This window comes from Echinops telfairi, unplaced genomic scaffold, assembly GCF_000313985.2.
Source record: "Echinops telfairi isolate 266 unplaced genomic scaffold, ASM31398v2 ScPeMD7_70;HRSCAF=299, whole genome shotgun sequence".
Taxonomy (NCBI): Eukaryota; Metazoa; Chordata; class Mammalia; order Afrosoricida; family Tenrecidae; genus Echinops; species Echinops telfairi.
Window position 1 is genome coordinate 10,448,492 of NW_022103968.1, and position 15,309 is coordinate 10,463,800.

The 15,309-nt window shown below is 57.9% G+C and overlaps 1 protein-coding gene across 2 annotated transcripts in view; it reads right to left on the reverse strand.

Moving 5' to 3' along the window:
* Nucleotides 1–15,309, reverse strand: part of GRK5 (G protein-coupled receptor kinase 5) — a 230,429-nt gene that overhangs the window by 10,370 nt on the left and 204,750 nt on the right. For both annotated transcript variants that reach the window (XM_045291305.1, XM_004700901.2), the window contains 5 exons: nt 13,617–13,807; nt 10,629–10,666; nt 9,027–9,116; nt 6,284–6,492; nt 2,088–2,225 (listed from right to left, as the gene is read on the reverse strand). In XM_045291305.1, the coding sequence (XP_045147240.1) occupies nt 2,088–2,225; nt 6,284–6,492; nt 9,027–9,116; nt 10,629–10,666; nt 13,617–13,807 (666 nt within the window). The remainder of the gene's footprint in view (nt 1–2,087; nt 2,226–6,283; nt 6,493–9,026; nt 9,117–10,628; nt 10,667–13,616; nt 13,808–15,309) is intronic.

Below are 15,309 nucleotides of genomic sequence, written 5' to 3' on the forward strand. Positions count from 1 at the left end.
GTGAGAAAGTGTTTTGGGGCTGGAAAGCCGAACCCGCTGCAGCTGGGCACCAGGTCCCTCTGCACTGGCACAGCCTGCACGCAGGCGAGCCACGAAGAAAAGCTTTTAAGAAACATGGAACGGGCAGACATTCACCCCTGCTTCATGGCTGCCCTGGGTTCATCCGGGTCAGAAAGAGTGCCTGGGACTGAGAAACACACGTCATCCACTTGGAAGGTGGTGGGGGCAGCTTTGTGGGGAAGGGCTGGCCTGGCTCCCTGGGGGCACATGGAGGAGGCCGGCGGGTGAGGGAGGGTGGCCATGACAGACCCTCCAGCTCACAGGGCCTGGCATCCAATGCGGGCAACTTCCAGCCCCAGTGGGCTACGGTGGAGTGAAGGGGAGGACGTCCGCGGCTGTGGTTGGCATCTGCTGTGTGCCCCCACACTCGGTCCACTCTTCTCATCCTCCCCACGCCCTGGGGGCATCTCAGGTGTGCCTTCTACGAGGGGCTATCAGTGCTGGGCGGGGCTGATTCCAGTCAGGCCAGGCCGGTTGGTCACCTGGCTTATCAGCATGGTTCCCCCAACCCCATGCCAGCTCTGCCCCTGTCTGGCTCCTCACACAAACCTCTGCCTCCTCAGACTGTAAATTCTACCAAGTTAACCACCTTGGGTTTGTTCACCACAGGGGTCCCCCAGAGCCCGCACAGGCTCGGAGCATGCTGGGAGGTCAACAGTGACTTCCGCTTGTAGTGACCCCTGGGATCCCATTGCCACCCAAGCAGCAGGCAGCCTGTGGGTGGCAGGCTGGGGCCCAGAACTTTCTCTGAAGCGCGGATGCTCCCCTCCCCCCGACTGAGGGCATGAGCCAGTGACCCAGCGACTGCACCCAAACCAGCTCACGTGGCCACTCTAGGTGATGACCCAGCTGTCACTTCCGGCCGTCTCCATAGTCCTCAGCTTCACACACACACACACACACACACACACGCGCCTCAGCCCTCACTGCCACCGAGTCACGGGGACTGGCGCCAACACTAGAGGACTGGCAGGAGCTGCTCCGGGGAGTTTCCCAGAGGGTTACTCTTTATGGGAGTAGGAGGCCCCGTCTCTGCTGTGGTTTCGAAATGCTGACCTTGCAGTTGGTGGCCCGACATGTAACCACTACGCTCTCAGGGCTCCTAACTCCTCTCCCAAACCTCACTGCCATCAAGTCAATGCTGACTCACGGGGACCCCGGTGGGTTTCCAAGACTCACTGTTGATGGGAGTGGAAAGCCCAGTCTCCCACAGAGCTACTGGTGGTTTCAGACCACCAACCATGGGGATTGCAGCTCAACCTGTAACCACTGTGCTGTCAGTTAGGAGTCACTTCTTATGAGGAGAGACAAGCTGGCTTCAGAACACTGCTGCTGCTCTGGCCTCCACAGCTTAGCTTGTCGCCCCCCAGGCAGGTGGGGTTCTCCGTGGAGACTCTAAAGGAGCACAGGCCCCGTTGGCCTTCCTGCAGACTCACATCTGGAATGTGCACTGAGCAGCAGGGAAGACCCCCTCTGACAAGGGCGCTTGAAGCCAAGGCTGCCCAGCAGCCACTGGGACATCACTGGACTCCCACAAGGTGAGCACTGGGGGCGTGGTTCAGTGGGGTCAGCCCTGTAGCCCTGGGCCTGGCCCAGAATGTGCTCACCCACGGGTACTCAGTGCACTGCTTAGACGGACAGGCAGGCGGAAAGCGAGGGCCCTGGTCCTCGTGCTCTGCAGAGCACATGAGCTCACCTCTCATGCTATCCCCACGTCTGCATGGTGGGGAGCATGGCTGCCACAGCCTCTTAGGTGAGGAAGTGAGGTTCCCCTGTCTGGATGAGCACCGGGGTCTCTGGTGACCAGCGAGGGGCTCCCCATCTGCACTACTTGCAAGACATGGTGAGGGGGTCAGGAGCCGGGCCTCAGGTTCCAGGGAGGGAGAAGGAGCTGCCGGACCCTTTGCATGAGTGAGTGGATAAAGGGGCAGCTGTGGGCGAAGTCCACTGGGGAGGAGGCAGGGGCACTTCGGATGCACAGAACTGGCACCAGAATAACACTGGGGCTAACGGCAGCAGCTACTCACATCGGGCACGAAGGGAGGGTCCAGCATGCCGGCTTCTAAGCGCTTGAAGTTCATGTTCCTGAAGAAGGCATGCCGCTTGACTTCTGCGGCCCCCTCCTCCTGACAGCCCAGCCTCTGCTTGGCGTCTTTGGTGAGCAGCTGCGGTGGACAGAGAGGCTGTGAGGCCCGGAGGTGCAGGTGTTTGGTCACCTTGCTTTCACACATCTGTCTCTGAGACCTCACAGGCCCAGGCCAGGGCTGCTCCACGGCCCCTGCGTGCATCTGTGGTCATCTGCTCACAGGGGGGTGAGATGCCTGTTTCTCCCCAGACTGGACACCAGGGGCTGGAACCAACTGGGCAAGGAAGGAGTCCCGGCAGCACAAAGGGTAAGCAGCCCATGCAGCCAGGCCTGGTGGTCTGCCCCTGGAAAGATGACAGGCGAGGAAGCCCCGGGGCAGCTCCTCACCCACACGGGTCACGTGAGTCAGAATGGGCTTGGCGGCCCTGAGAGCAGACCACCACCTGCCGGTACAAACCACTGTGCCGGCAGCGAGGGGCTACCTCCATAGAGCGGCCAGTGTGGAGGGGAGTGGTCACACTCGGGGCCCAGTCCCCTAGGGAGCACCCAGACCCGGAACAGGGGTCAGAGGAACCCACGTCACCCGCCCACAGCTGCCCAGAGAAGGGCACTGGAGGTGAGTCTTAAAAGGCAGGGTCCCGGTGGGGGGAGTGGCAAGCCCAGGCTGACCATGGTGGGTCTCCGGGGCATGCATTTGGGAGACCACCTGAATGATGAAGATGTTGGGTGGGGGAGTCCCCCCATTAGCATGTGGAGTCAAGAAGGCGAGTGAGAGAAGGGGTTGGTGCTCAAGAGAGACCCGACCAAGGAGGCTGGAGGGAGCAGATGACTGACCGTAGTGCGTGGCCACCTACATCCAGGGTCTGAGCCCAGGTGTCTCTCTCTCTCCCCAATGCCCATACAGGGCCTCATTTCACTGTGGGACACTGTCTGACTGGCCGGGGTGAGGTGGGGTCAGGGGAACCAGTGTGGGAAGAGTGAGCTGAGGCTGGAGGGAGGCCAACAAAAGCCGAGCAGGAGCCATGGGTCAGTTGGTCCGGGAAGGCTCCCCGGGAGCGGGGACACCAGGGGGTGGTCTGGAGGAGGCCTCTGAGCTCTCAGGCAGAAGAGGGTGAGCAGTGCTTCCGGGTATGCTAAGGCCCTGGGGAGACATGGCCGAAGTGATGTGACGCGGCACAGCGGTGGGCATGCTGGGCAAAGCAAAGGGGCCTTTCCTGCCCCTGGTTGGGGGGATCTTCTGTGGTCACCCCTGTGAGCAGGTACAGGGGGTCTCACTTCCCCATGTGGGCAGCAGTGGGCACTGGAGCAGGCAGGGTGGAGCTTATGCCCTTTGGGAGGCTTGGGTTGAAGGGGAGGAGGCGCCTGTATCTACGAACCTGCTGGCCAGATGGGGTGGGGGTGGGGCTGTCTTCCAGAGACATTCTGATATTCTGAGCAGGTCCTGAGAGGCCTGGGCCCCTGGAGAAGTGAGGGGATAGCCCTGCGGGGGACCTCCATGTCCTTTCCTCCCAAGGACCCCTCCCCACCACCTAAGAAGGAATCAAAGGTCCTGGAGCAAGTACCAGCCCAAACCCAACCCAGTCACTGCCATGGGGTCATTTCTGTTGCCCAGTGAGTGACCCATGGGATGGCGCAGACCTGCCCCAGGGCGTTTCCAAAGCTGTCATCTTTACAAAAGCACGCTGCCCTCTCTTTCTCTGGAGGAGCGGCTGGTGGCCTTGAACTACTGACCTTTGGTTAGTAATCAAGTACTTACCCACAAGCACAAGGGCCTGCCTGTCTTTGAAAGGGTTAAGCTAGGAGTCTGGCCTCCTTTAGTCCACTGGCCCCTCCAGCTGGGACCCTGGAGTCCACAGGTGTCACACCAGGCAGTGACAGGGAGAGGTGGACTGGTGGGCAGTGCCAGGTGGCCATCTGTTCCTGCCAGGCAGGACGCTAGGGACCCGCCCACTTCTGCTCTGTCTAGGAGCAGATGGGGGATGCAGGTTTTTAAGTCACCCCCCCCTCCATCTTTACATGTTGACGATTGGCCCCCTGATCTTTAAAACCCTGCGTGGGATGAACAAACACCCACAGAGGCTGCCGGCTTGCAAATGTGGTATCAGGTACACAGTGAGTGGCACCCACACCGGAAGTGGGAGGGAGAGTGGTGGGGAGCTAGGAGGGAGGAAGGGCGCCCTGAGGCAGGCAGAGAAGGGGTGCAGGAGGCCCATGGGTAGACTCAGGAGGGGTAAGTCTGGGGCCTGGGCACTGACTTGCTTGCTGTTTGTCTGTGGAGTGGCTGGTGCCCCAACTCAATGAAAGGCTGGGAGGCAACCCCCTTATATAAGACGTCTGTCCTGTCCTGAGCTGTACAGGAGGCCACGTGCAGGGCACAGAAGAGGCCCAAGACAAGTACTCCCAGACCCTGGGGTCCTTTATCAGGCCGAATGAGGCTGGATCCCTCCGGGGGGGTAGGCACACACAGCTTTCACTGTTGAGCATGAAAGGGGAGGTGAGTTTGAGCCTGGGCAGTTCCCCCTGGGCCCACGGAGTGCCCTGAACAGGGGCTTGGCCCTGCCTTCCCTGAGTGACCGCCAGGGGGCAGCAGACGGCCAGCAGCGCCCTATCCCAGCTGGGGGTGGGGTAGATCTGGGCTCCCAAGCAGAATCAAGGGAGGGGGGCTGCGGGTACCCTCTCTGCCTTTGACCTCTCAGTAGCATGGCAGTCTCCTGAGACCTGCTTCTCTGCATCCCTGACCTGACCTGCAGCCATCTGGTGATACTCTGGCCACGCCCCCTTTTCTCTTGTCCTGTGTGACCACACAGACCCCTCCCCACCAACAAGCCAAGTACGCAGCCCCTAGACTTGCCTTCCCCATTAGCTGACCTCCTGTCCCCTGCTCCCGGCTGGGGCTCTGTGGGGAGGGGCTGCATGCTGTCTGGGGATCCTGGCTTGGGTGCACGTCTGCAGCCCTCCCTTGGGGCCTCTCAGAGGCCAAGCCATCTGTGCTTCCTTTTCTGTGAGGAGGGGTCAGGAGGCAAATGTGGCCCAGACCCTGCCTCCACAGCTTGGTGGTGTTGGAGGGAGGGGCTTCTTAGGAGAGGTAGCTGGGCGGGCTCTAAGCAAGATGGTCCCTGGGCTAGAGGGATGCAGCCTTGTGGGGGTTCTAGATCCTGGCACTCCCCCTGGGGGCTCTGGATGCTCCCGATGAGCCTGGCCTGAATGCAGATGGTGAGGAGCAGAGAGCGCCCTCTCCAGGCCCAGCCTGCCCCCCGCCCCCCAAGGCTGCTCCAAGTACAGTGGCCCTGAGGGAGAGGAAGTCTGAGGCTAGAAGGGCCTTCCTGTCTGCGTGGGGCCGCTGCCAACTGAGAGAGGTCTCAGGTGGCCTGGGTGGAGATGGGGAGCCTGAGAGCCAGGCAGAAATGGGGAGTGGTCCCCCTCCCACCCCAAACTTCAGCCCTGCTTCCTGAAGACAGAGCCCTGAGGCCTGCTCCTGCCTGCCCTCCCCAAAGTGATGGCTGTGGTCCAGGGGCCGCCCCACTCTGCTCCAACAGCCCCCATAGCTCCCGTGACTGCTTCCATCTCTAGCTGCCCAAGCCCATGGGCCCTGCTTATGGCCCGGGTCATAGCTCATTCCCCCGGCCACTGACACTCAGCACCAAGCGTCACATGCCTCTAAACCGACTGCCACTGGTGCCGACTCACGGGGACCCTCCAGGACAGGGTAGAATGGCCCCTGTGGGTTTCTGAGACTGTCAGAAAGCTTCATCTTTTTCCTGCGGAGCGGCTATTGGTATTGAACTACTGACTATGCAGTTAGCAGCCCAACACGTAACCACAACACCCTCAGGGCTCCCTGGGCAACTCCTTTGGTGGATGGGAAACCTGGTGTTCCAAGACGGTGATGATTCAGAGGGGGAGGTCCAGGCCCCCGCCAAGGGCGGGCCCTGCCCCACGGTCGATCCCTGGGCATCTGGAGGACCAGCTTAGAACACCTCTTTCTCCCTCCCTGACTCCCCCAACCAGTTTGCTAGACCAGAGTGGCCTCTGCTGTCCACCTCAGATCCTCAGTGCTCAAGGCCCCTGTCTCCCCATCCTGCCCTGAGAGCCCCCCGGTCCGAGGCACCGCAGGCTGGCACAGCTCACCGGACTCACCATCTTGCAGACGGACTCGGCCTCCTCGGAGAACTTGTGTGAGTAAGCCTCTTCGGTCTCCAGGACCCGGCGGTCTACCTCCTCACGCTTCACCTTCTCCTTGCGGCCGCGGAAGGGCGACTGGCCCTCGATCATCTCATAGATGAGGCAGCCCAGGCCCCAGTAGTCAGGGCTCAGGCCGTACCTCTGGTTATTCAGGACCTCTGGGGCTGTGGCAGAGCAGGGGGAGGAGTGAGAGGTGAGGGGCAGAAGGGCCTGGGCCAGCTCCTAACCCTGGGACATGCTTCTCCCTGTGGGCTCCTGCCGACCAATTGCCTTAACCTCCGCTGCCTCCCAGGAGCCTGACTGTTTGGCTGTCCTCTGTGTCCCCAGTGGGTGCTGTGTGTGGCCACGGGGCCTGCTCCCAGAACGGAAGCCTTATGCACACTGTGCCGGGGACAGGAATGGCCCAGGTGTGCAGTAGGTGTCCATGTGGAGTTGGTGTGGAGCCTGGAGGTGTGTCCCTGCAGTACAACTATAACTTCACGTGAACATGGAATATGCCCCCTATGACAGACTGCCTCATCACAAAGGTACCAGAGAGCTTGGTTCCCATTCTTGGGCCGGCCGCAGATGCCTGGAGGTAGAGCAGCCCTGTGCGCTGGCTACACATAGCCAAGGCTGGGCAGAGAGAGACCCTCGCACACTTGCATGTAAAAGGAGGTGAATGCGAACACCAGCAGACGCACGCACCACACAGCCAGACGTCTGCAGGTTGACCTCGATGTTTTGCAAATGGGAGGTTTACCTTGTTTCGGCAGTGCGCTCATTTCCTGCCTGTGTGTCACATATGGTCATTCTCACGGTATTTGACGTTTTTTCCTTGAGGTGTTCTCTCCCTTCCTCCCTCCCTGCCATCAAGTCGATGCCAACACACAGGGTTCCTGTAGGACAGGGCAGAACTGCCCCTGTGAGTTTCTGAGACTGGAACTCTTTACGGCAGTGAAGAGCGCCCATCTTTCTTCCTTGAAGCAGCTGGTGATTTCGAACTGCTGACTTTAGGTTAGCAGCCCATATGTGTTAATCGCTGATAATATAGTGGAGGCATAACTCTGACAAGCATCAAAACCCAGGCCACACAACAGCCATCTCTAGTGAGTGACCCTGAATAGGATTGTGAATCTTTCTTCCATGGAGCAGCTGATAGGTTTGAAGTGCCAGCATGGCAGTTGGCAATCCTGTGCCTAATCCACAGCACCACCAGGGCTCGTTTCATAAGCACCCATTCACGGCCAGAGAGGAGATGCCATCTTCTAGTGACCCTGGAGGACAGGGTAGAACTGCCCCTGGGGGCTTCCAAAGGTGTAGTCTGTATGAGCGTAGAAAGCCTTGTCTTTCTCCTGCTAAGCAGCTGGTGAGTTTGAACTGCTGACCTTGTGGTTATGAGCCCAATGAGTAACCAACCCACTATACCACCAGGGCTCCTTATTACATGCATTAAAAAACCCCTCAAAACACTGTCATCGAGTTGATTCTATCCTATGGGGCTGAGTAGACCATCCCTGTGGGTTTCTGAGACTGTCACTCTTTATGGGAGTAGAAAACCTCATCATTCTCCTGAGGAGCAGCCAGTGGCTTTGACTGCCGTCCTTGTAGTTAGCAGCCCAAAGCTTAAACCACTATGCCACTAGGAAACCAAAGAATTGGTGTGAATCACTATACTGCTGTAGTCTGAATCGAACTTGCAACACCTCTGAGCAAGGTCTCCCTGCACCTTCAGTATCTCTCACATATTTGTCCACCTACCTGCAAACCTATTTATCTCACACAGGCATACACACACTCAGACATGCAATGTACCAAATTCCATGAAATTCCATGAAAAGGGACTGCTAGCCCCAGGTCAGTTACAGAACTCTGGTGACACCTAAGCTTTGGGGCCTGAAGCCCAGACTGGTGAGAGCATACACGGTATGCAGGAGGAAGCCCCCTGCCTTCGTGTTTCCCCGAAAGTAAGACACCCCCCAAAAATAAAGCCTTTCCGATAATAAGCCCCCCTGAAGCTACCATAACTCTGGACTCTGGACCGTAGCGGCAGGTACTGCCCGCGCAGCTCACTGTTGGTTGCAGCGCAGCTGGAGCAGACAGGAAGTGTGAGTAAATATACCATAGATTGTTGCACATGGAAATAATGGTAGTAACAAATTCTTGATATTGTAGGATTCAGTTTGTCTGGTTATGCTGGTTTGTGATGAGAACTACTACCGTATCGTATACAGGTAATAAATTTCCTTTTTTTGTTGTTCAACAATAAATGTATACTGTATTCTTTATAGAAAATTAAGACCTAGCGCATCTTTGGGAGCAAAAATTAATACAAGACACTGTCTTGTTGGGGGAAACAGGGTAGAAGGAATCAAGGCCATGGTCTCTGGCAGGGCAGGAGCCCAAGACCTCTGGAAGCCACGTCCCTTCTCTCAGCCTATTCCCTGGGCCACAAGGGGGTTGCCCACCCACCCACCAAGTCTCTGCTTCCAGGTAGTCTCCCTGAGCCCCGCCACATCCAGCCTTGTCTGAGCACGGAGGGGCCTGCCTTTGGAGTGCAGGCGGGCTGGGACTAGAGCTCTATCTTGTCCACCCACACCTGCAGGCCCCTTGTTCCATGCCACCCTCCCCCAGCAGACCCGAGGGAGACCCCCGACTCTAATTCTAGTGGTATCACACAAAGGGGGCTCTCTGTGAGTGGGCCCCTCCTGGCACTCACCCATGTAGCCGACAGTGCCCACCCGACCTCGAATCAGGTCTCCCTCAGGGATCTTCACAGCCAGGCCCAGGTCCGAGATCCGAATGTGGCCTGAGGAGAGAGCAGGCGGATGGGTCCCTGGCTGCCCTCTTAGGGTACAGACCTGCTGTGTGACCCTGGGCCAGGCACTTGGCCTTTCTGAACCCTGGGGGTCTTCACCTGGCACCTAGAGATGGTGACATCTCAGGGTGACATCAGGGCCTTGGGGAGGCCTCAGCTTTCGGGTGGTGTGGGCAAGTCATTCCTTTCAGGAGTTCAGCAAAGGCCCAGGGAGCTGCCTGGGCTGGGCTGGATGTTGACTGACCTGCCTCATAAAATGCACCCACCCCCCACCCCATCCCGGGCTTCCTTTTGAGAAGGCTGAGGTCACAGAGGCCCTGGCCTGCATGGCCAGCTTCCTGGGAGGGATGGGAGGCTCCTGGACATTTGGTGACCCTCATCGGGGAGGGAAAATGACAAAGGCTTTGGGAAACAGCCTAGGCCTGACCTTGCTGGTCTTGGGAGGTTGGCTGGTTATTTGCCCTTTGGAGTCAAGAAGGGGTGGGCTGGGGGAGAGGGGAGAGGAGGGCAGGGATGAACCCAGAGCTCAATGTCTGAGGGGCTGCGGTGTTGAGTGGGGTCAGGCTACCTCGGACTCCTTTTCTCACTGTGGGTGCCAGGGCCCTGCCAACCTGGACCCCAGAGGGGCCAGGACCAGCAGGCTGCCCTGGGCCGGAGTGCTAAAGAGTTTCTACCCAGGGGGTTCCCTGACAAGAGCTGGAAAGGGGAGGCAGGGATGGGGGATGGTGGCACTGTGGGGAGGGGGCAGTTCTACATCTGCAGGGAACAGGAGTCTGTGGATTTGGGCTCCACCAGGCCCTGGGGCCTGTACCTGCCCCTCCACATGGGACACCATACACAAGGTGCTCAGGTGGCCAATGAACCACCTCCCTCCCCTCCACTCCCCTCCCCTCCAGTCGGGCTGCCTGGTATGTGGGACACGGGTACTGTGGGGATCTCTCTGGAGGCTGGCTCCACTGAGCCTCGGCCTCAGCCCCGGCCTCTGTAAAATGGGCACAGGGGTAGCAGCCCTGCCCGCTCTGGGTGTGTGGACAGCTAGCCAGGTAAAAGGGAGGCTGGAGGGCTGGTGGGGGGGCTGTCCATGGCAGCCCCTACCCTCCAAGAGAGACCAGCAATGAGCACACGTGGCACTATGGGAGCTGGCCCCGACTGAAAAACAACTTCCCCTCAAAGTACGTGGCAGGGGCCCCATGCTACCCTCCACTCTCTGCAGTGGGCTGGGCAGGGCCCAATGTGGCCTGCCCTCTCTCCCTTGAGCCACGCTGCCTCTCCAGCTGACAGACCACACCCTCTCCAGGTTCCCAGTCTACCCCCCCTCCCCCGCAGAGCAGGACTGAGGGAGGGGATGGGGTCCTCTCCCCCTGCTTGCCCACCCCTTCTCCCTCCCATGGCAGTGATAGCCAAGGCGGCCTCTTGCCCGAGTCTCTGGGGACCCAAGGCCCTGTGGGTTGGGACGCTGGCCTCAGTTAGAGGGCAGGATGAGGGCCCGAACGGCTGACTTACCATAGTCATCCAACAGGATGTTCTCGGGTTTCAGGTCCCTGAAAGGAGAGGAAACAAACCCCTGAGAGTGGGCCCTGGTGTCTAGAGCCACCAGCTTGGGTGTGCTGGGCCAGAGCGGCCAGGGCCCTTCCCACCTCCTGTCTTGGGCTGCCGGGCCTCTGAGCTAAGACATCTCCTCTGAGTCCTTTGTTCGACTGGCTACCCAAAGCCGCTTCCCGACCCTGCAGAGTGTAACCAGGGAGGGAGAGGCCAGTGCTGGCACCTGTCCAAGGCCCTGGGGGGCACAAGCGAGGTGCAACTGGCCGCTAACCTACAGGCTGAAGGTTTGGGCCCACCCGGCGGTGCCCTGAGATCCAGGTTTGGCAGCAGTCTGCTCTGCACAGACCAGACAGGAAAGCCTGGCGGAGCAGCTGGACGGGGCCACACGGCAGGCTGCCATGCCCGGGGCTCGATCGATGGCCACGGGCTTGGTGTGGGCACCAGTCCCAACACAGACAACCAACACCCCGACCCTGCCCCAGCCAGAGGGCTGGGAAGACCCTGTTGCTTCAGGGTGCTCTGGGGTGGGCATGCAAGTGACCAAACCCACTGCCACTGAGTCCCTTCTGATCCCTGGTGGCGCTGGAAGGGCAGGGCCACTCCACCGGCTTTCCCACCCAGACCACCTCATCTTCTCCTTGCTGGGGTTCGAACCACGCACCTTTAGGTGGCCCAACCCTTAACTCAGCACACCACCAGGTCTCCCTCTTCTGGGCGTGAAGGATGAGAAATGATCGTGAATACAGCACCAGATGTAAAATGGGGCAGAGGAACCAGGGGCAAGGACTCGAACAGGGAGAGGCAGGCAATTCCCAGGAGGAAGACCCAGGAGACTGGCACCACCACCCCGCCCCCCAATGTCAGCTGTGACCTGGGAGGAAGCACAACTGTCCGAGTGGCCGCTCTATCCCATCCCTGATGTGGTCCCCTTTCCTGGAGTGGGCAGCAGTGGGAGGCGGCCATGAGCTGGGCCTTGCTGGTCAAGATCCCCTGTGGGAGGAAGAGCAGGGGCTGGGGGTGTGAGCCGCAGTGGAAGGCACTGGGCTAGCGTGCGCGCAGGCCAGCAGCGTCTCAACCAAGTGGCTTTGTTTATGTAACTGATGGCAGCTGTCCTCAAGGGGCGTGGTCCACAGACCCGGACCCAGTGAGGCAGCCTCACCACATGACAGTTGGTGTTTATGTGTAGTTTTTTATTACAAAATACTTGTATTGTTGTTGTTATTGAAATTGCCTTCCTTGATGCGCGAACAATTCCAAACAAGGCCAAGAGCCCACATCTCCACAAGCTACCCAGCCACCCAGACGGAAGGGCAAGTCGCTGGTGGGTAATGGACAGAGCCCAAACCCCTGGGGAGGCCACAGCCAAGGGCCCCTTCCAGAAGGAGGCACGTGGTCCCATCCGCCCCAAAAGGAGAGAACCAGGAGGGGCTTGGAGGAACTTCTAAAAGCCATCCAGTGGAGGGTGCTTGCTCTTCTCCCCTGGGGAATGTTTTCTTTCTTTTCACTTGAATGAAAACAAAGCACAAATTGGGGAGAAAGGGGTGTGTGAGGGGGGGAGCAGGGTTGGGAAAGTCACCAAGGCCATCCCTTCCTGTTTTCAAATGCTTCTTGACCCCACACAAAGACTTCCCCCAAGAGCTTCAAACTGGGACCCTGGGAACATCCCAGCAGGTTCCCAGGGGCTGGTGGCTTTCAGGGTTTGAAGCTCTAGACTTTGAACTTCTTAACACTCCCTCCCAGGCTCTGTGTGTGTGTGTGTGTGTGTGTGTGTGTGTGTGTGTGTGTCTCCCTCCCACCTGCCCTTTCACAAATGCTCTTTTCTCAATTTAAAGAAGAAAAAGCAACCTACCCCACCCCACCCCTCCGCTCAGAGTAGTAATGATAGTGCCCTGGTCCTGACCAATCCTTACGACCCCAAAGGATCCATTACAAATAAGACCTACCAAAAGGCCAACAGTTTGAAACCACCAGCCACTCCTTGGGGGACAGACAGGGCTTTCTACTCCTGGAAAGAGTTCCAGTCTTGGAAACTCACAGGGGCAGTTCTACCCTGTCCTATAGGGTCACCATGAATTGTCCATGGCTCAGTGGCAGTGAGAGCTGAGGCACGTAACCTAAGAAATGGACTTAGCGTTTCGAGGCTCAGCATCTAAGGGGATTTAAGAATACCTTATCCCCATCGATCTACCTCTCTCCAGCACCTTTGTCAGGTGTGTCTGTGGTGACCTGTGTGTTGCTGTGATCAAGTCACCCCTGGTGGATGGTTTCAGGACAGTCTCCAGACTAAGACGAAGAAGAAAGGCCTGGTGCTCTGGTTCCAAGAAACCAGCCTTTGAAAGTCCTAGGGGGCACAGTTCTTCTCTGATCAATAGGAACTGGTTTGGGCGCACTGTGAAAAGCAGGGTATGATGATTCGAATTCAAAGTAGGGTAAGATGATTCCATTTCAAAGTCTCATATGTACCACTGTTTAAACATAGGAATGGAAAAAGCCTTTTCTAAATTCTTTGGAGGCGGATGGTAAGAAAAGTTCAAAGACCCTGTTTATGGACTGTGGACACTGGGTCCTGCACAGTCCAGGCCCCATGGGCCTGAGGGAAGTAGAGAGATGCGGACAGGATCTGAGCAGGTGGAGGGCAGTGTGGGGTCACTATTCAGATGCCTGCTCCTGGTGGCATATCAAGGTCTTCCCAGACTGCTTCCAGAGCATGGCACCAGCTCCATGAGCTTCCCTGGCATTGGGTCAGAAGGCTGGAGGAACAGACCATGTGGGGGGCATGTGATTCTTGTCTCCCCAAAACTCTAGAGGCGCCTGAAGGGGACCTGGCAGCCCAGATGCTGTGGTGGGCGTTGTCCGTCCAAGGATATGGATCTTCACGCACAAGGCCCTTGATCCCTGGGCTGAAGACCACCGCCCAACGGGCGTGCCTAGGTGGACAAGGGTGCTCACCTGTAGACGGTGTTCTCCCGGTGAAGGTCCTCCAGCCCGCACAGGATCTCCGCCGCGTAGAACAAGGCCCGCTCCTCCTCGAAGCCAGGGTTGCCCATGTTGTAGATGTGGAATTTGAGGTCGCCCCCATTCATGATGGTTAGAACCAAGCACAGCGCGTCCTTAGTCTCGTAGGCATAGGCCAGGTTGACCTGAGAACACATGAGCAGCCCCAGGGTGAGGCCAAGTGAGGGGGAGGGGTGACCACCACCACACTTGCTCTCTTCTTCTTCGGGACCCCTAAAGCTGGGGCGGGTGGGTAGGCATGGTGGAGGCTGACACAACATCACGTTACTCTCCCCAAATGGCCTCAGGGTCACCCTTCCTGTGGACCCTCCGGGCTGACGAAGGAGGATTCATACTTGAGCCCTTCCTAGTCAGGGGGCGTGGGTGAGGCAGAAGGGGTGCAGGCAGCGATTCCAACAGGACCCTGGCTGCATTTTCCCACCTCGTGAGCATGTGCATGCATCATCAGCTGGCATGACTGTACCCTGCCTTGGTGGTCCGTCAAGAGCAGTAAGACCCTCAGGTAGGTGGGGTTCCTCACTACAGGGCTGAGGGGAAGGCGGCGGCGGGAGAAGGGCCTTTGTTGTGTTCTGATTCTGAGATTCGGGGGCTGACCTGGACTAACGTAATGTATGTAAACAAATTGGTGGTTTAAGCCCATCTGTCACCCTTTGAAGAGAGAGGTGGCAGTCTGCTCTCCTGACTGTCTCGGAAACCGGGAGGGGCAGTTCTTGTCTGTCCTCAGAGGTCGCTATGAGTCAGATTGACTTGATGGCAGTGAGTTATGCCTCTGGATGCCATTCTGCTTGGAAACAGAATTTCTTCATTCATCAAGCCCATTTTGCTTGAATGTAGTGGGTTCTAAATCGAATCACTTCTGAGCTCTAGAAAGAGCAGATTAGACAGCGAGGCCTACAAACGCTGGGGCAGACAGATGCCACCTGAGGACCGTCTACAAGTCAACGAATCAGCGACCATCTGGGACTACTGACAAGGAGAGACTTGACAGGTGCCACCTGAGGACCGTCTACAAGTCAACGAATCAGCGACCATCTGGGACCACTGACAAGGAGAGACTTGACAAGACAGGGACTCTGCCTCCAGAAACGTGAGAAGATAAGCTTCTGTTCTTTAAAGCTACCCACATATATTGGCTGGGAGCAGCAGAAGAAGGGGAGGCAGGGGCAGGAGGAGGACATGGAATGTGTGGCTAACTGCATCCAGGAATAGTTGCCTCCCTTGCCACAAGACCGGAAGAACTGGATGGTGCCCAGCTGCCATGATGGATTCTATAAGGAGAATATCAAAAGGGGGGCAATGTAGAACAGAATTTAAAATCTTCATGAAATTCAGACTTCCTGGAGTCATATAGGCTGGTTGAACCCCAGAAACTGTTACCCCGAGGTCATCTTTCAACCTCACACCAGAAAGAAGCCATCTTAAACCTACAGACAGTTTGGTTTAGCTAAGAGAGAGTGCCTGCCTCGAGCGTCGTGCTTCTTTAAGATCTATTATCTATGGAATGCAACTGACAACAGCCACTTGGAAGAGGAGCTGGGCACCTCTGGGGGTGGGGGGTGGGGTTGACATCAGTGGGGCGGAACAACACAGAGAAGGAGGGTCAGACGGGGGACAGAGGTCGCTGAAC